The sequence below is a fragment of the Miniopterus natalensis genome, chromosome 9 (assembly GCF_054644295.1).
Source record: "Miniopterus natalensis isolate mMinNat1 chromosome 9, mMinNat1.hap1, whole genome shotgun sequence".
In the NCBI taxonomy this organism is placed as follows: Eukaryota; Metazoa; Chordata; class Mammalia; order Chiroptera; family Miniopteridae; genus Miniopterus; species Miniopterus natalensis.
Genome location: NC_142089.1, coordinates 57,677,019 through 57,697,244, shown reverse-complemented (window position 1 = coordinate 57,697,244; position 20,226 = coordinate 57,677,019). Strand labels below are relative to the sequence as shown.

The 20,226-nt window shown below is 34.9% G+C and overlaps 1 protein-coding gene across 2 annotated transcripts in view; it reads left to right on the top strand.

Moving 5' to 3' along the window:
- The window catches only part of HFM1 (helicase for meiosis 1), an 83,270-nt gene that overhangs the window by 17,625 nt on the left and 45,419 nt on the right, over positions 1-20,226 (top strand). For both annotated transcript variants that reach the window (XM_016197223.2, XM_087820017.1), the window contains exons 6-16: positions 1,608-1,678; positions 2,149-2,281; positions 3,204-3,355; positions 3,929-4,006; positions 4,214-4,372; positions 8,548-8,748; positions 8,832-8,920; positions 14,690-14,733; positions 14,839-14,940; positions 15,270-15,415; positions 19,098-19,192. In XM_016197223.2, coding sequence (XP_016052709.2) covers positions 1,608-1,678; positions 2,149-2,281; positions 3,204-3,355; positions 3,929-4,006; positions 4,214-4,372; positions 8,548-8,748; positions 8,832-8,920; positions 14,690-14,733; positions 14,839-14,940; positions 15,270-15,415; positions 19,098-19,192 — 1,270 coding nt within the window. The remainder of the gene's footprint in view (positions 1-1,607; positions 1,679-2,148; positions 2,282-3,203; positions 3,356-3,928; positions 4,007-4,213; positions 4,373-8,547; positions 8,749-8,831; positions 8,921-14,689; positions 14,734-14,838; positions 14,941-15,269; positions 15,416-19,097; positions 19,193-20,226) is intronic.

The following is a 20,226-nucleotide window of genomic DNA, read 5'->3' as shown; positions in this document are numbered from 1 at the left end:
TGTGAAGGTAAACGGATGTGGAACTACCTAATGAGAGAAAAACCAGCATGATGGCCCACATGTGGGCTTTGTTACAAATAAATATTTTATAAGAGGAGACATATTTTGGAGGAAAAATGAGATTCCTTCAAAAGCTGATGGATTGACAAACTGAAAATTACATTTTGTTTTGGTACAAATATTCTGACACGCTGCAAAACTGAAAGTAAAATGAGAATTTATAAATTATTTGCTTGACTCAGTAAAAAGCAAACCTATATTAATTAGGTACTTACTGTTTTCCAGGCACTGTTCAGGCATTTGGGATATGTCAGTTAAGAAAACAGACAATGAATCCTTGTCCTTGAGGAGTTAACATTCTTGGGAGAGAGGACAGGTCTGAACAATTTTAAGTGTATAAATAAGTCATATAGTATTTTAAAAGGTGATGAATAGTAGGGAGAAAGAAAAAAGTGGAGCAGAGTACAGATGATTAACAGGAATGCTGGGATCAGGGAATCAAGATTAGAATTATATAGGGTAATTAGGGTCAGTCTTTTTGAGAAGGTGAGATGTAAGCAATTGAAGGAAGTAAAAGAGCCAAAGAAAGGAAGAACAGTTTGGACAACAGCCTGGCTGGTGTTTTTGAAGAACAGAAAAGAATTCAGTGTAGGTAGAGATTAGTCAGGCAGGAGTAGCCGGACATGAGATCAGAAACACAAAGGTGGGGGTGAGGGGGCAAGATAATGTAGGGCCTTGTAGCCATGTACTTTGAGAGAAAGGGGGGAATTTGAGGAGATAATATATTCTGATTTAACTTTTAACAGGAACACTTATCACAATCCAGCAATTTTTGTATATCTTCATAAAAATATAGTTGTTTAACTGTGTATTGGTGTTCTGATTAGAAGCTAGAACCTCAGGCAGCAGCTGAGGAAGTATGCAGTTGTATTCCTCCCAGGGAGAAACTGGAGACGGGCCTGTCCCCTCTGCTGAGCTTGGATGTGTACCTGCATGTGTATAGTGGTGTGTGTGGGCATGTTCTTATGTTCATTTAAGGACTTCTTTGCTATAGTTGTGTGGAACTTGTATATGAATACAAGCCCTATTGGCTTGCAGAGCTGGGTGTTTTGGGGCCCTGTCCTTCAGGTGGGAGTCTTAAAAGTTGGTCACTAGATGTGTGGTTTAAACCCTTTGCTCTTCAGGGAAAAGGTGGGAATTGGGAGTTCCTTCCCAATTGTATGGTGCTGTGCTAGGGGTGGGATTTGTGGCGAGAGTTGTCTCAGCCTTCCCTACCTATTTCAGTGTCATATTTTCTCATTGTCCAATGTATAGGAGCCACTCATCTTGAAGTTTCTGGACTTCTCTGAGAGGGAATTGTTCTGTGTGTAGGTGTAATCATTCTTACTGCTTGTAGGTGTATATTTGGTGGATTCGTGGTAGGGGGAAATTTAGGAGCATCCTGTGTTACCATCTTGGTTCCTTCCCCTCTTATGATGTCAAAATAGTAACTATTAATGCCTCGTCATTAAATATTATCAGTCAGTATTAATTTAACTTAATTTTTAAATGAAAAGTAACCAGTTTTTAAAATTCCAAAATATTTGACTCCTTAATGTTATTCTAAGCGGCAAAATTTAGAAGTATTTTCAAAGAATTCCCATACTTCAACTATATACAGTCCAAAGCCTTTGATGATGTAAGTATTTTATTATAATTATTTACTTATCTGCTTTTTCTCACTAGATTGTTTGCCCTCTAGGGGCAGGGACTAGAGGCATTCATCTTTATGGCCCCAGTGCCACATTCAGTGACTGGTATATTATAGGAGCTCAAAAAATATTTGTTAAAATGAATGCGTGTGATTTTTATAGGTGGGTTGGTTGTATTTATTAGATTTATAAAAATTTCTCTGGAAGCTAAAATTATTTTCTTCTAAGTCTAGCAGCATATTACTTTGACAAATTAAACAAGATAGTAAATTTTTAATAGGTATTTTTTGAGGGTGGTGGATCTCGAGCAAGGTCACAATTTTAATGAGTTTAAAGATGAAAATGTTTGAGCTATTTAGTATTCCTTAGAGTCTTCCTAAGGCATATTTTCTAACAAATTGAAAATGTGAATGAAAAATTCTATATATTCCATGATTGATTAAATTTTATATTTTAGCTTCTTTACACAGATAGGAATTTTGTGATTTGTGCTCCAACTGGTTCTGGGAAAACTGTACTGTTTGAACTTGCTATAACAAGATTGTTAATGGAAGTACCATTGCCATGGTCAAACATTAAAATTGTTTACAGTAAGTATTTATATATTTTAAGAGTAATAATTTTAATAATTAAAAACCATGAAGGCTAAAGTAAGAAAAAAATTCAGATTCAACTCATAGGATTTAATATTTGGTTTTCCATATTTTTTTTATAAAGACATGCCACTTTGCTTTTGTCTGTTACATTAAATTCAAAACACTTTTTCTCAGAGTTATAAATAAAAATAATTTTTGAATTGAGAATTTGGCCTTTATATGTCTATTTTTAAAAGCACAGGCAATATGACCAAATAAAATAAAACATTTTGTAATTCTAGAAATTTCCACATGAACTCTCCTTTCTTATATATATGTATTTAAATTTTTCATCAAAGTAATTTTTGTACATGGCTGAAAAAAAAATCAATTATCACAAAGAGGATTATAATGAACAACAATATCTCTTGTCCTACCTCTCTTCACTCTTAGTTACAATTCCCTGAGCAATCACTTCTTTTTCTATTTTTAGTTCTGTTTGGTGATTATGTTATAACTCTAAATAATATGCTTCTATTGTTAACTTTTAATTTATAAATGTTAGGTAGCACCTAGATATGTTTTTTGTTGTGTTTTATTTGTTTTGTTAACCCTCACCTGAGGATATTTTTGCATTGATTTTTAGAGAGAGTGGAAGGGTGGGAGGGGAAGGGAGAGAGAGAGAAACATTGATGTGAGAGAGACACATTGATTGCCTCCTGCATGCACCCTGACTGGGGCCAGAAATCCAGCCTGCAACCTAGGTACATGCCCATGACTGGGAATTGAACCCAAGACCCTTCAGTGTGGGCCACTGCTCTAACAACTGGCCAGGGCTAGATATGTATTTTTATTGTAACTTTATTAGTTAATGTTTTTGTGAAAATAAATTTAAAATTTCACTGACATTTAAAATAAGTATCTTATATTATAATAGTGGCACCAATAAAAGCCCTGTGTAGTCAGCGTTTTGATGACTGGAAAGAAAAATTTGGGCCAATAGGATTGAATTGTAAAGAACTCACTGGAGATACACTAATGGATGACCTATTTGAGATTCAGCATGCCCACATTATTATGACAACTCCAGTAGGTGTTATTTATACTTTATTATTTCTTTGATTTATTAGAAAATATCTGTTTCGCTTCACCAAGAAAAAAAGTTAAAAGAAAATACAAAGTAGAAGAATATATCTGTATTGTAAAAACAAACAAACAAAAGATAATAGTATTCAGGGTATATAAGGAATATTTACAAATTAATAAGCAAAAGACAAACAACCAAATGGAAAAAATAGACAAAAATATGAATAGGCTATTTGTTATTGTAGATAATTTGTAACCATAAGCATTGCTTGTATTTTTCTACTCAAGTATTATGTTTTGCAGAGGAAGGATCTTGATAGAGCTTAAAAGAAGTATATAGACTATAATTTTGAGTATTTTTGGTTACACTTAAAAATAAATGGGGGTTCAATTTTTTAAACACTTGTATGACTTTCAGAATCTTTGTAAGTTTTTAAAATCTTTTTCAGGATACTTTTAAGATGTTAACTAAAATATTGCCCATTATTTGTAACATGTCAGGTTCAAAATTTTATGGGTTTATCTTAATATTTATTATAATTCCTTACATTAAACCACTCATATTTCTTTCTCTAGGAGAAATGGGATAGCATGACTAGGAAGTGGAGAGACAACTCTTTGGTCCAACTGGTTCGACTGTTTCTCATTGATGAGGTAGTGAACACATTATTCAGTTTCCAACATAAACAAAAAGATGACTAGAATGGATAGACAGAGCAAGACATTTCAACCAAACTGTGTTTGTTTTATCCCTTTAATTGGAAAATGCTTATTTTCTTAAAGAACAATGTTAATATTCTTGCACATTTTAATTGATTACATTTTTATAGCTAATGATTTTTCCCTTGATTTCTTTCTTAGGTACATGTTGTAAAAGATGAAACTCGTGGACCAACTCTTGAAGTTGTAGTCAGCAGAATGAAAACTGTGGAGTCTTTGTCTCATACTTTAGAAAATACCAACACTATTATTCCAATGAGATTTGTAGCTGTGTCTGCAACAATTCCAAATGCTGAGGATGTAAGTTAGAATTTTAATCTATGAAATTTTTTATGTCTAGTGAAATATTTAGTCATTTTAATCTTAGGGAAAAGTGAGGGGTTTTGTTGTTGTTAACCACTTAACCAATTCAATAGGAAAGTGTGTTGTAGAAAATAATGGTTAGATTTCATAGAGAAGGTAGTATTAAGGCCATAACATTTGGATGATTATTTTTAATGACACATTTTTGGTGCAAGTCTGTTGTTTACTAGTATATAAAAGTCTTAGTTTCATGGGTTTCAGATACCTTGTAATAACTTGGCTAATGGTTGTTGTAACCAGCTGACTCCAGTTGGTTAGATGATTACCATCCACCTCCCCCAATTCTGTGTGCCTAGCACTGTTTTTTTGTTTGTTTGTTTTGTTGTGGTTTGGAGTCATTTATTCTGGAAAATTGTCAGCCGTTAACTTCAATGATTTCTTCTGTTGGTTTCTCTCTTTCTTCTTTTTTTGATGTTCCCATTTTGTGTATGTTGCATCTTTTGTAATTATCCCACAGTCCAAGTGTATTCGGTTTTCTTTTTCATATCTTTTTCTTTTTAGATTCAGTTATAAAAATTCTGTTGACATTTCTCTTTCTTTTTTTTCTGTTGACATGTCTTAAAACTTGTTGAGTCTTTCCTTGCCTGTGTCCATTCTATTGATGAGCCTGTTAAAGTTTTCTTCATTTCTGCTGTTATCTTTTATTTCTAGTATTCCTTTAGAACCTTTTTTTGAGTCCCCATCTCTCTGCTTATAAAACCCATCTTTTTTTGCATGTTGTCCACATTTTTATTAGAATCCTTAACATCTTAATCATGGTTATTTAAAATTCTTGCTCTGATAATTCCCAAATGTCTGCCAAATCTGAGTCTGGTTCTAATACTTGTTTTGTCATTTTAGACTGTATGTTTTGCCTTTTGGCATGCCTTGCAATTTTTTTTTTTTTTTTTGAAAGCTGAACATGATACATCAGGTAGAAGAAACTGAGTTAAATAGGCCTTTAAAAACATTTCAGTTTTACTGAGGTGTAGTGGACAAATAAAATGGTAAGATATTTAAAGTGTACACCATGGTGATTTGTTGTAGATGTACATAAACAGGCTTTCACCTGAGATTTATGTTTATTTGCCTGGGAGTGAAGCTGGGTTTACTATTGACTGCAGCTGTGATGTCAGAGGCTGAAATTTCCTCCAGGCCTTGCTTTTGTTTCCCTTGTCTTTATGTTTTGCTAGAGACTCCTTAAATGGAGTCTGAGGTTTGCTGTTCTTTCAGGTATAATCCCCTGATTTTTTACAGATGCCCTATTGATGATGGTGAGGTGTGGGGGGAAGGGAAGCATTCTATAGTCCTGGGATTAGGTCCATCTTTCAGTGAACCTGTTTCTCAAGGCTGTAAACTTCACTGTGCTTCTCAGTTCCCCTCCTGCATCTTAGGTGAGGCAGGAATGATAGAGGGTGCTGGAGGTGGATATTTCCCTCCCGCCATGAAGATTAGGCTTTGGTAAAACTCTAGTACATTAGGCTCTTATAAAACAGTTTCACTGGAGGACAGGCCTCATTAAGGGTAACAGAGATCTTTAGGCACATTCCAAAACAGCTACTTTTCCCTCTGTGGGAAGTGCTAGAGAATTTTTCTCTGGTGGTCACAGTGAGAAACCTTGTGATGTTCCAAGAGATAAAACTTATGAAGGTGTGAGAACCTCTCCCCATTTCTCACCACTGGCCCCCTTTGAGTTTTTAACCCTCAAGCTAATCTACACTGAGCCTCCAGCAATTCCTCAACAATAGCTTGAAGCTTGAAGCATCCTACCAAGTCTGGCTCTAGGTGTGGGTTGCATATTGACTCCTGTTGTGGGTTCTGCTCCTAATGAGCTGTGATTCTCTGTATTGCCTGTTTATCTAGTTTCAGAGGCAGCAGTTTGCCCTGTGACCTCATTCTCTGATCATCTAAGAAGAGCTGTTGATTTTTCAGTTTGTTCAGCATTTTTTCTTATTGAGGACAGAGTGACAAGCTTTCAAACTCTTTCTATGTCCAACTGTAAACCAGAAGTCTCCTGCCTGAAACTGGGGTGAGAGGTGGAGAAGTGGCTTTCCCCCAGGCAGAAGAGCTGGCGGAGGCCATTGTCCTTTGGCGAGCCCTCCCCGCACACAGCTGGCAGGCAGGTGCCATATTTGAATCTCTAGCCGTGTGCCTAGCATTGTGATAAGCACTAATGATAGATGCAGAAGTGAAAACATATAGACCCTGTCCTTGAAGAATTTCATAGTTAATGGGGCACACGGACATGAAAATAAATAATTATATGCAGTTTTGTACTTTCTATAATGTATGTATGTCCTATTTTTTTCTTCCATTATTTTGCAAACTTGAAATATAGTTTAGTCTCATTCTACTTTCTCACTATTTACTTCTCAGCCTACTGTAATATGATTTTCCTCCTGCTACTTCTTAGAAATTGTTTTCACAAATAGCTGCTATATTGCCTAATACAATGGAAAATTTTGCTTTTATCTTTAATTGGGCACAATTCATCATTTTTTTTCTTAATCTGACTTGTTCATATTCAAGAATAATAGAAAAAGTTATAAAGTATATATAAACAATAAAAACTCAGTGTTTGTCTTTCCAGATGTATAGATAGAATAATAATGTACATACTCCTTTTGATTTGCATGTCACCTACAAATGTTTCCATGTCATTAATATTTTCTTCAATACAATTTTGTAGTTTTATTATAATTTAATTTTTTAATGATGGAAGATTATTTTCATTTTTTGCTATTATAAATAGTGTTGAAATTAATTTATCTTTGAAAACATCATGATTATTTCCTTAGAGTTAACTTCTAAAGTAGAATAAATGAATCCAAGGATTTATAAAATTGTTAAAGACAGAGTGTTTTCAATAAATGTTATATTCATTTACACTTCTACCTTAAGCCATTTCTCTGTATTCTAACACTGGAGAATATAATAATGAAATTATTATTGTTATTATTACTTTTAAATAGTTGTTAAATTTCTTTAAACTTGTTTAAAATGGTACCTTATTTGAAAATTTTGTGCTGCTTTGATTTCTACCTTAGTAAATATTTTCATATATTCTCAACTACTTTAAGTTCTGTTTTTTGCAACTTGCCGGGTTATGTCCTTTACTATTTTTTCACATTGGGATACTAAATTTTTCTTACTGATTTGTAAGCAATTATTAAATATCAATATCGTGTAATTTTTATTTTAGAAAATTTTTACAAGAGTTAATTTGAGACAAACTGATGACATATGCCAGGGAGCAAGATTGTAAATATTATGTGGTTCTTGAAACTCTCTTGTTGTGACAATCACTACTTCTGTGAAAGCTGTTTCCCTGTCCCTTTCTACTAGTTCCCTTTCTCAATTTTCCCCTAACTTAAGATCTGTATCATTGGCCTCTGCCACTCTCAAACTGTTAAGTAATCTTATGTAATCTCATTCCTAACCATGGTAGCTTGAAAGTGTTTTAATTTCTTCTTACACAACTAGCAACTCATTAATCCATCTTCTTTTCAAAGCAGTGGTCAGGTTCATAGCAGGGTAAAAAATCTGATTACTTACCAGGCTGTATGAAGATAAAAGATTGCTCACCACTGCTCACCATTGCTCACCTCAGTTCCAACTAGTCGCTCTAGGATTGAATCTGATGTGCTTTGACAGTCCCATCTCTCAAGTATTTATTTATTCTTTGTTTAAAACGTGTCAACCCTTACCAGTGTAAGCCAACCATTACTTTGCTATTCTTCAGCTGGTACTTAGAACAACACAAAAGTGTCAGCTGTATCTAGACATAGTTCTGAAAAATAGCAAAGAAGTTACAGTGATAGTGAGAAATTCAATTTCTCTGCCAAAATCAACTTAATTTTACTTTGGACTCTTAAGAAGGAAAAGAAAATGAAATAATAATAATTAATTGAAAGTTTACCATGGTGAAAAGTGGGTATAATCTTGAAATACTGCTATTGGTGATATTTACCAATATATCAGTAGAATAGTGTCAATGAAATATGTAATATTGAAAAAGACTATTTGATTAAATATTTTTATACTTTGACTTTAAAGTGGTCTATAATTGGGTTATTTTTAGCCGTAAAACATTATTAGAAAAAAGTTAATGTATATATTTCTATTATTTGAAGATTGCAGAATGGCTTTCAAATGGTAAAAGACCTGCTATATGTCTGAAAATGGATGAGAGCCATAGACCTGTGAAACTTCGGAAAGTGGTCCTTGGATTTCCCTGCTATAGTAACCAAACTGAATTTAAGTTTGATTTAACCCTCAACTACAAAATCGCCACTGTTATACAAGAGTACTCTGATCAGAAACCCACACTTGTGGTATGGATTGTTGGTTCTTTATTTTTTAGTATAATACTCAGCTTTTAATGTGATTAATACAAAAATTACTCATTCATTTTTAGTTTTGTGCAACAAGGAAAGGTGTGCAACAGGCTGCTTCTATTCTTGTGAAAAATGCTAAATTTATTATGACTGTGGAACAGAAACAGAGGTATATTTTTTCATTTTTTTCTTGGAGATAGAAAGACTTAGGGATTATGTAGATGAAATGGGAAAAGTGGGCTCCTTTTGTAACCTTTTCAAGTTACTTGACCTCGTCAAGCCTCAGTTTCCTCATCTGTAAAATAAGGATAATAGTGATTTAGAGGATTAAGTGAGGTAATGAAATTAGTGCAACTATGATCCTGTATTTATTTCATAGCCAGATTTCTTGAAAGATTATTCATATTACTGTTTTTATTTATTTTTATTTTTTTGCCTACATTCAATCCAATACCTGTTGTAATCTTTCACCAAAGGGGATCTTGCTAATTCATCTCTCAGGAGCCTCTAACACATTTGACCATTCCCACCTTATTTAAAAAACTCTGGACTCTGTGCTTCCATGATCCTTCTCTACCAAGTTTCCTCCTACTTTGTTGGCAGCTGATTCTTAGTCCCTCTTTCACCTCTTTTACCCAACTCTCAACATTTTAACTTTTTAAATGTTAACATTATAAGGGTTCTAGCCAAGGTTTATTCTCTCTAATTCCACACAACTAGATATTTGTATCTATCACATGGATTCAAAGTATATATGTACACATATATTTATGTATGTCTATGAATTCCCAAATTTTTAGCTCCAACCCAGACCTCCATTCTGAGTTCCATGTCTACAGTCTATCTGCCTAACTGACACCTCCACTTGTATATCTTTAGGCTTCTCAAGCTCAACATGTCCAAAATAGAACCTTGGTCCTTTCTCTCAAACCAGCCTCTCTTCCAGTGTTCCCCATCTTAATTATACATCATCTTCCTGTGTCTTACAGCAGAAACCTATCATTGGCATCTCCCTCACTTTTCTTCCCATAGGCAGCCAGTTACTAAATCCTATTTATTCTTACTTCTAAATATATCTCAAATATATTACTTTGTCTCCATCAGCACTGTCACTCCCTAGTTCAAGTCACTATTGATCTCTTGCCTTTTATCTGTTGACCACACATACACTCTTCCCACTTTAGTCTATTATCTACATAGCAGTGATTGTTTAAAATTGCAAATCTAAATATGTCAGTTTCCTGCTTTAAACTCTTTAATAATTTCTTATTGTCTTTAGGATAAAATCTTAAATCCTTAATATGGCCTGCAATACCCTGTATAATGTGATATCTAGCTAATTCTCCAGACTCATCATGAACATGCTCCCCCACTACTCATTATACTAAAACTATACTGGACTCTCTTCTGTAAATACCATACACCAAACTGTTACCCTAAACAGGGCTTTCCTGCATTGTGTGTTCTTTGCCTGAAATGTTTTTTTTACCTAGCTGTTAATTCATCCTTCAAGTTTTACCTTTAATGTCAGTTTTTCAGGAAGTGTCTCATGATCTTCAGTTTCCCTTTACTTACTTTTATGGCTACCTTATGCTTTTATTTCACAGCACTGGTTATAATTGTTTAATTGTTATTTTAATACCTGTTCTATTCATTAGATTATAAACTTATTGAGGAAAGGAGGACTTATGGTCATCTTATTTACCACTCTTTTTTTTTTTTTAATATATCTTTATTGATTTCAGAGAGAGGAGAAGGAGAGGGAGAGAGAGAGATAGAAACATCAATGATGAGAGAGTCATTGATCTGCTGCGTCCTGCATGATCCCCACTGGGCATTGAGCCTGCAACCCGGGCATGTGCCCTGACCGGGAACTGAACCGCAATCTCCTGGATCCTAGGTTGATGCTCAACCTCTGAGCCACCTTGGTTGGGCACCACTCATTCTTAGCACTTAGCGGTTCTCAGGAAAGCACCAGCATATGATTACTACTTAATGAATATTAGCTTAAGTTATTATTAATAACAACTTTTGGGAATCAGTAAACATGTTTAGTGATAGACTTCAGACTAAAATTGGATTGGATAATTACATGTATATATGAGCAGAGATTGATTTTTCTAACTAATTTTGTATGGGGGGGATGTACTTTTTTCTACTTCAGGTCAGGTCAGCTTTCCATTTACCAGTCTATACTGCAGCTACCACACTTCTGGTCACTTTGTCAACCAAAGATGTGTACCAAGCCTAGAGGATACCACTGTAGTTTTCTGACATTCTTTGTCTTTCTATTCACTAAAAAGTTGGATCTCTGGCCATTTAGTCCATTAAAGAATTACCTATGTAGCCTCCTATCCATACTTTATATATTATTTTTATAATTTTACTTCCACTTCAAGGATTTAACTTGATACCTTTAGTTACTGCCATATGAAAAAATATCTCTAGAGTTGAAGCATGTAGATTATTGCTTTTAGTACAAATATCATCAAAGCTTGATAAAGCAATAAGATACAGAAAAGACCCAGACTGAGTGAGAGGAACCAACAAAGACCTTATTGCCAAAAAGTAGGTGATGTCTGAGAGGTAGACAGAAAGGGAGAAAGTGAAATTAATGTTAACCACATAATAATAGCATAGATTTCTTTCTACCCACCTCTTTGTTTTATACTCCAGAGTATTATCATATATCAAGTCAGTCTTTTACTAGGAACAATAAACAGTTGAAGAGAATCTCATTAGTATGTTCTTCTTTTGCTTCATTCCCTGAGGAAAGCATAGATGGGATGGGATGGGATGGGATGGGATGGGATGGGATGGGATGGGATGGGATGGGATGGATAGGATGGGATGGATAGGATGGGATGGATAGGATGGGATGGGATGGGATTTTGAATTGGTATAGACTAGGGAAAGAGACTAGTGCTTAATCAATTTCCCTTTAACCAGTGACATTCTAGCAACTCCCATAAGACTCCCATCAAGTCCCAGATTTTGTTACTAAGGTTTCTAAACCTGTCTAACATGCCTCACTTTGGGGGACTCTTGTCTCTTTAGCTTTTTATTAAATAATTTTCTGTTGTATTATGCATTTAAATAATACAATATTTCTGTATGTTGAAATTTGTTGGTTAACTTCAGGAAGCTAATTGTTAGTTTTCTCATAGTGAGAATGTCTCCTGAGCCTTTGGTTTTAATCAGAATACTCCTTGGCTATTTATGGCCTTAGATCAAGCATATTGGGAGAATGTATGCATCAATTAGGTCATTATGCTGGCAAAACCTTTTCTATAATCAAGTCATGATTGATACTTTTCATACCAGCTGTGCTTGGTTTTATAACATTCTTGATTATTAACTTTCTAAATGTTTTTAACAAAGATGGGGTTTCAAAAACAAGTTTATCAATTCATTATAAAACAAGTAATAAAGGTAAAACTGAATTTTTTTAAAAGTATGTTATAGAGTAAAAAGGCTATAAGTAGCTATGAGTTAGGAGCCTTCTGTTTGTTGGGTGAGTGACGATTAAGTTGGGTTATGTGATATTTAGTCAGAAACATGTAGCTATCAAATAATGAGACTTATTTTCTTGCTCATAACTAACTTGGAAGTCAATTTTTAAAAACTTATGGGATTCTTGTACAATGGTGGCATCATTCACATAGATAACGATATGGCTTCCCAAGGTGAATACTTAATAATTAATTAGCATTTTTTAGCCAAACCTATTTATATGAGAAAGGAACTGAAATAGTTAACAGTTAAGTACCCTTAAAACTAATTTCCAGCATGGCCGGACGTGGCTCAGAGATTGAGCATAGACCTAGGATCCAGGAGATCGTGGTTCGAGTTCCCGGTCAGGGCACATGCCCAGGTTGCGGGCTTGATCCCTAGTCAGGGGCATGCAGGAGGCAGCCAATCAATGATTTTCTCATCATTGATGGTTTCTATCTCTTCTTCTCCCTCTCCCTTACTCTCTCTGAAATCAATAAAGATATATTAAAAATAAAAATTTTAAAAAAAGCATTTGTATAAAAAACCCCAAAAACTAATATCCATTTCACCCTTTCCCTTTTACCTTGTTCTCTACTGCAAATTAGCTCACTTTATTTCAGATAACCATTTTTTTTAAACTCAGAAATGTATCATAATTCCTTTTCTCATTTTTCACTTTTACCTAGGAAAATTTCTCCTTCAGTGTTCTTCTTTCTTCACTCTTTGTCCCCTTCTTCCTTTCTCCATTCCCCTTTTATATTTCTGTTTTTAATTTTCAGGAATAAAATGATGGTATTAGAAACAGCATGAAGTTAGAAACCCAGATTTGAATGGCAGTGCTGCTACTTTTACTAGCTATGTACCACTGGGCACATGACTTAACTTCTCTCAGCTTCAATTGCTTAATCAGGGTTGGATACATGGGAATCAACTATCTATCTCACCATATTAATGTGAGAATTAAATAAAACACCTAAGACACCTAACAGTATGTCACATACAGTTTGTGCTTAATACTAACATGTTCTTTCCCCGCTCCCTCTCTTCCATCACATTATGAACCCTTTAAAAAGTTGGGAATGTTATATTTAAAATAATGCCTACTAGTGTCATATTTGCAACCAGGAAATAGACATACACAAATATGGAGGTTCTTAGACATAATTAAGAACCAACCCTACTAACCTACAAAATCTTCAAAAGTATCCAGAATTCTTTTCAAGTTGCCCAGAAACTCTCTTCCTTTTCTCTTCTAACCTAATGTTAAGGGCCATATCTCAGACCACAGTAAACAACTATTTCTTCCATCTTTTTTGTTTTACTTACTAGTGATATAGTAGAAGTTTAAAAATGTTATTTCCTACAAATATTTTTCAGGCAAATTATAAAAGTAGGCTTATATTTTGACCCATGAACATAATCATTTATAATGATTATTGCTGTAGAAAGTGAGTTCTTCAAATTCCTGATTTAAAAGTGAGCTTCAGTGTTACAGCTGATAAATTAGGGACTTCTTTTTTTTTTTTTTTAAAGTTTGTACCCTTTTACCAACCTCTCCCTATTTTCTTCCACCCCCAGCCCCTGGCATCCACTTTTCTACTCTGTTTATATTGGTCGACTTTTTTTCTTCTTCTAGATTCCACATACCATGCGGTATTTTTCTTTCTTTATCTGACCAATTTCAAATAGCATAATGCCCTCCAGGTCCATCCATGTTGTTGAAAAAAGTAGAATTTCCTTCTTTGCTAAGGCTGAATAATATTCCATGTGAGATATATATATCATGTTCTTTATCCATTCATCTGTCAATGGACACTTAGGGTTATTTCCATTCTTGACTATTGTGAAATAATGCTGTAATGAACATGGGAGTACAGATACCTCTTTGAGATACTGATTTTGTATCTTTTGGATATAACTCAGAAGTGGGATTGCTGGGTCTATTTTTAAGTTTTTGAGGAACCTCCATACTGTATTTCATAGTGGCTGTACCAGTTTATATTCCCACCAACAATGTACAGGGCTCCCATTTCTCCACATACTCGCCACCACTTATTACCTTGTCCTTTTTATGATAGCCATTCTAACAAGTATGAGGTGCAATCTAATTGTGGTTTTGATTTGCATTTCTTTGATTATTAGTGATATTGAGCACTTTTTTATGTACTGTTGACCATTGCATGTCTTCTTTGGAATAATTTCTATTCAGGTCCATTGCCCATTTTTAAATTAGACTATTCAACTTTTTTGCAAAAAAAAGTTGTAAAATTAGGGATTTTTTGACAGTGAAAGTTAGATATTCTCTACTTCTTAAAGATGGTTTTCAAATAGTGATATTGTGAAAGTATTTTTATATCTGTTAGCCTCAAAATAATAAGCTATTTAAGAGATTTTTGATATTCATGGAAATAATTCTCAATAACTTTATGGTATTTTTAAATAGGTTACAGAAGTATGCATATTCCATCAAAGATTCAAAACTGAGAGGTAGGTTTAGAGTAATTTTTGAATAGTATTTCAGCTATAGTTAAAAAGAATCATTTATTGATTAAATATTAATAGTATATAACAGATGATATATTTCTGTTACAGATACCTTAATACATGGTGTTGCTTATCATCATGCTGGTATGGAGCTGTCAGATAGAAAAGTAATTGAAGGAGCTTTTACTGTTGGAGATCTACCAGCTCTTTGTAAGTAAAATATATTCTTGTGGGTATTATAAGATATTTTGGAAAATTATTTTTAAGAGGATAAAAGAAAAAGCTAAAGTATTCTGACTTATTTATGCTTTTTTTCCAACCCCAAAATTATGTAACTATTCATGCATACACATGCTAAGTAAACTTGTTGCCAGTTTTAGTTCTTTGTCATGTTACTGAGTATAGTGCAATTTGAAAAGTGAGAATTTAATAATTTTTAAAGATGTGTTATTGTACATTGTAGTATTTTCTTCATTTTTAAATAAATTATATATAAGTCCTTATCTGGCTTGAAAGTAATATTTCTTAATCTGATCCAGTTACTACCAGTACTTTAGCTATGGGAGTAAATTTGCCTGCTCATCTAGTAGTTGTAAAATCTACAATGCATTATGTTGGAGGAATGTTCGAAGAGTACAGTGAAACAGATATTCTACAGATGATTGGTAGAGCTGGTCGACCTCAAGTAAGTGACAGTATTTTACTTTTTTTAAAAAAATTTATCTGTACTGTTGAAAGTATTACAAATGTTCCCCTTTTTCCCCATTGATCCCTTCCCCCCATACCCCTCTTTCCAGGCCTTCACCCCACTATTATTTGTATCCATGGGTTATGCATATATGCATATAAATTCTTGTGTTAATCTCTCCCCCTCCACCTTCCCTCTGAGATTCATCAGTCTGTTCCATGCTTCTATGTCTCTGGATCTGTTTTGTTCATCGGGTTCATCGGTTTATTTTGTTCATTAGAGTCCACCTGTGAGTAAGATCATGTGATACTTGTCTTTCTCTGACTGACTTATTTAGCTTAGCATAATACTCTCCAGGTCCCACCATGCTTTCTCAAAGGGTAAGGAATCCTTTGTTTTTACAGCTGCATAGTATTCCATTGTGTAAATGTCTGAGAAGATGCTTGATATGATTTTAGTCTTCTTGAACTTGTAGAGACTTGTTTTGTGTCCTAATGTGTGGTCTATCAGGAATGTCCCATGTGCACTTGAGGAGAATGTCTATTCTGCAGCTTTGGAGTGGAATGTTTTGTAAATGCCAATTAAATCCACCTCATCTAGAGTGTCATTTAGAGTCACTGTTTCCTTGTTGATTTTTTGCCTGGAAGATCTATCCAGTGAAGTCAGTGGGGTGTTAAAGTTTCCTCCTATGACTGTATTGCTATCAATCTCTCCTTTAAAGACCTCCAGAAGTTTTGTTTTTGTTGTTTTCCAGCCTGTGTGAGTCTTTTATTCTGAGGTGGGTCTCTTATAGACAGCATATATTTGGGTCTTGTTTTCAGCTACCCTATGTCTTTTGATTGGGACATTTAATCCATTTCTATTTAAGGTTATTATTGATAGGTACCTGTCTATTGCCATTTTATTTCTTTATGCCTGTGTTTCTCATTCTATTTCAACTTATTACAGCAGTCCCTTTAACATTTCTTGCAATGCTGGTTTTGTGGTGATAAATTCCTTTAGCCTTTCTTTGTTTGGAAAGCTCTTTATTTCACCATCTATTTTGAATGATAGCCTTGCTGGATAGAGTAGTCTTGATTTCAGATCCTTGTTTTGCATTACCTTGAATACTTTATGCCATTCCCTTCTGGCCTGTAGAGTTTCTGATGAGAAATCAGCTGACAGCCTTATGGGAGCTCCTTTGTAGGTAACAGCTTGCTTTTCTCTTGCTGCCTTTAAGATTCTCTCTTTGTCTTGGATTTTTGGCATTTTAATTATGATGTGTCTGGGCATGGGCTTCTTTGGGCTCTTCTTGCTTGGGACTCTCTGTGCCTCCTAACTTGTGTGACTTTTCCTTCACCAGGTTAGGGCAGTTTTCTGCCATTATTTCTTCAAACAGGTTCTCTAACCCTTGCTTACTTTCAACCTCTTCTTGCACTCCTATGATGCAAATAGTGTTATATTTCATGTTGTCCCACAGCTCCCTTAAACTGTCCTCCTGTTTTTTAAATTGTATTTTCTTTTTGGTTCTCTGATTGAGTGATTTTTTTATACCCTGTTTTCTAATTCACTGATCTCATCCTTAGCTTCCCCTAATCTGCTGTTTATTCCTTCCAGTGTTTTTTTTAATTTCTCCTCCGTCATTCTTAATTTCCTTCATTGTTTCTATATCTTTTTTCATGCTGTTGAACATCTTTATGATCAGTATTCTGGACTGTATATCTGATAGATTGCTGAGCATCTCCATTTTATTTAGCTCTTCTTCTGAAGAATTCTTTTGTCCTTTCATTTGGGGCTTGTTTTTTTTGTCTCCCCATTTTGGCTGCCTGTTTGGATTTGTTTCTATGTGTTAGGTAGATCTGCTAGGACTCCCAGTCTTTTGCATGGTTGCTGGTGCAGGCCAATGTCAGACACTGTTTGTGACTGGCCTTGAGTGCCCTCTGTGAAGTTTTCCACTCTCCACAGCTTCTGGTTTCCTCTGCTGGGGCTGGGTGTGTTTGGACAGGACCAAGATGTGCACCAAGGTCTGCTTGTCCAAGCCCTGGGTCAGAAGCAAGTCAGTCTGACTCAAAGCACCCAGAGACTATTATTCAGTCTCTTAATGAGCCTCAGGCTATAGAAACTCCATGGGGTGGGGCCAGAGGTTTTCCAGCAGGGTGGGGCAATTGCCCCCCGCCCCAGGCAAAAGCTGCTTGGAAGGTAAATGTCTGCCTGAGAAAGATGTCCTCTGCAGTATGGGGGAATGACTCAGCACTGGAGTCCAGATGGTTGCCCTCTGAGATCTGTCCCCACAACCAGCCCCCTGGATTCTCCTCACACTGCTCTAGTCTACTGTGCCTTCCCTCCGCCAGAGCCCAAGGTGAATGGCTGCACATGAAACTGTGTGTTGGTTCTTCAAGAGGGTGCCTGCATTTCCAGCCATCTCTCCCTGGCAGACAGAAACCCTGCTGATTTTCACATCCAGATGTTATGTGGGTACCTTTCTCAGTTCTGGTGCTCTGGGCTGGGGAGCCTAACTTGGGGTTCAGACCCAAGGGTTCTCAATAGGAACCCCCAACAGCTGAGATATCTCTCCAAACCTTCAGCTGCTGCCTGTGGGAGCCCAGCCGGTCCTCTCATGCCTCCATACTTCCTACCAGTTTCTATGCGGTCTCCACTTTAGATCCCTGGTTATGAGGGTGCTCTCCAGCTAGTCTTCAGTTGCAGTTGATTATTCAGGATGGCTTTTCTATATTTGAGCTGTAATTCTAGTTTGGTCCTGGGAGAGGGTCAGTGTAGCTTCCACTCAATCTGCCGACATCTTTGATCTCCTTCACTTTTTGTAACATTTTAAAGATAAGTAAAAAGCAAATCCTTTTTGTGTATTTTTTATTAAACAAAAGATTAAGATTTTATATTTGAACTTTGGCTTAGGTTTCAAAATAAATGTAACTAAGAAAATCTATTTTAATGGAAGAATAGAAGTAAAATAAGTCTCACTAAAAAAGACATACTCCCTCCACTCCATCTATCATTGGGTGTTGAATGGTTGGGCTTATGAATGTGTATGTTGTTAAAGGTTTTTTGGTTTTGAGTTTTGTTTGTTTTGTTTTTTACTCTGAATGGAGATGCTATTGGCATTTTTTATGGGACAGTTTTTCATTGTGTAGGACTGTCATGCCTTGCAGAACATATAGCATTCCTACACAATGCCAGTAGTGGTCCCCAGGTATTGTGTAAATTAAAAATCAGCTCATACACATTACCAAACATGACCTACTCTGACAAATACTTGAATAAAGAAGTCATCCATATAGCTACTAAGGGAATATTTAGGAAGACTATGTTTTCAAAGATGTCAAAAAATTATGTTAAATAAATCTGTAATTTTTATAGGATAAATTAGATTATACATGAACTACACCAAATATTACAACTTTTATACAGTTACCTAAGATTGTTTTGATTTCACCACTGCCAAAATTTTGTTATATTTAAACCAAAGTGGTATTTTTATATCCATACTCTTAGATTTTTAAATTAAATTTTCAGTTAACATTCAAATTCAGAACCATTTTTAAGGCCTTTTGACCTGTTATTTAAGACAGGGGACTGTTTAATATAAAATCAAAGTCTTGAGTTATTGAAGAGGACTGGTATCAGCATGTGCTCATGTTTACTAACTTTCTCCGTGTGTGTGTGTGTGTGTGTTTTTCCCCAGTTTGACACTACAGCTACTGCAGTTATTATGACTCGGTTAAGTACGAAAGAGAAGTATATCCAGATGTTAGCTTGTAGTGACACTGTAGAAAGCAGGTAATAAAGAAAATACTCCAAAAATATATTGTTAATATAGCCAATATTTTAAAAATACATTAAAAGGAAATTTGGCAAGGAGCTTTTCTAAGGCTGTTTGCTTGAGACTTTTCAGTAATCTTAACTAGAAAGTTTATGTCCTCTTAGGAAATTTAATAGTTAAAAAACAACACAATATTTTTATTCAGCAGTGTTTCTTAGCACGCAGTATCATGTGTCCATGTTATAAAAGTCCAAATTAGTCATAAGAAGAGGAATATAATTTTCACATCTCTTTACATGTTTAAAATTTGTTTAACGATAGATAAGTAAACTGAGCCCCTTCAGTAAACTATTTTATTATAATATTCTTGGAGGAAATAGGATATCATTCACTCCCTATCCCTTTTTTTAGGTTTTATTTTATTTATTTATTTATTTATTTATTTATTTAAATTTATTGATTTTAAAAGAAGAGAGAGGGTGGTGGAGAAAGAGAGAAACATCGATTTGTTTTTCTACTCATTTATGCAATTCATTGGCTGATTCTTATATGTGCTCTGACCAATCAAACCCACAACCTTTGGGTATCAGAATAATGCTCTAAGCAGCTGAGCTACTCAGCCAGGGCAGATTTTATTTATTTTTTAAATTTACTTTTAATTATAGTTGCCATACAACATACAATATTATATTAGTTTTAGGCCTACAACAGTGATTCAACATTTATATACCTTCCAAAGTGATCACCACAATAAGCCTAGTAACCATCTGTCAACATACATAGTTATTACCATTATTATTGCCTCTCTTATGTATGCTGTACATTACATCCATGTGACTTATTTTATAACTGGAAGTTTGTACTTCTTAATCCCCTTTCCCTTTTCTGCCTAACCTCCCAACTCCTTCCCCTCTGGCAACCATCAGTTTGTTCTCTGTATCTATGAGTTTTTGTTTCAGTATGTATGTTTTGTTTTTTAGATTCCACATATAAGTGAAATAAAAAAATATTTGTTTTTCTCTGGCTTATTTCACTTAATATAATACTGTCT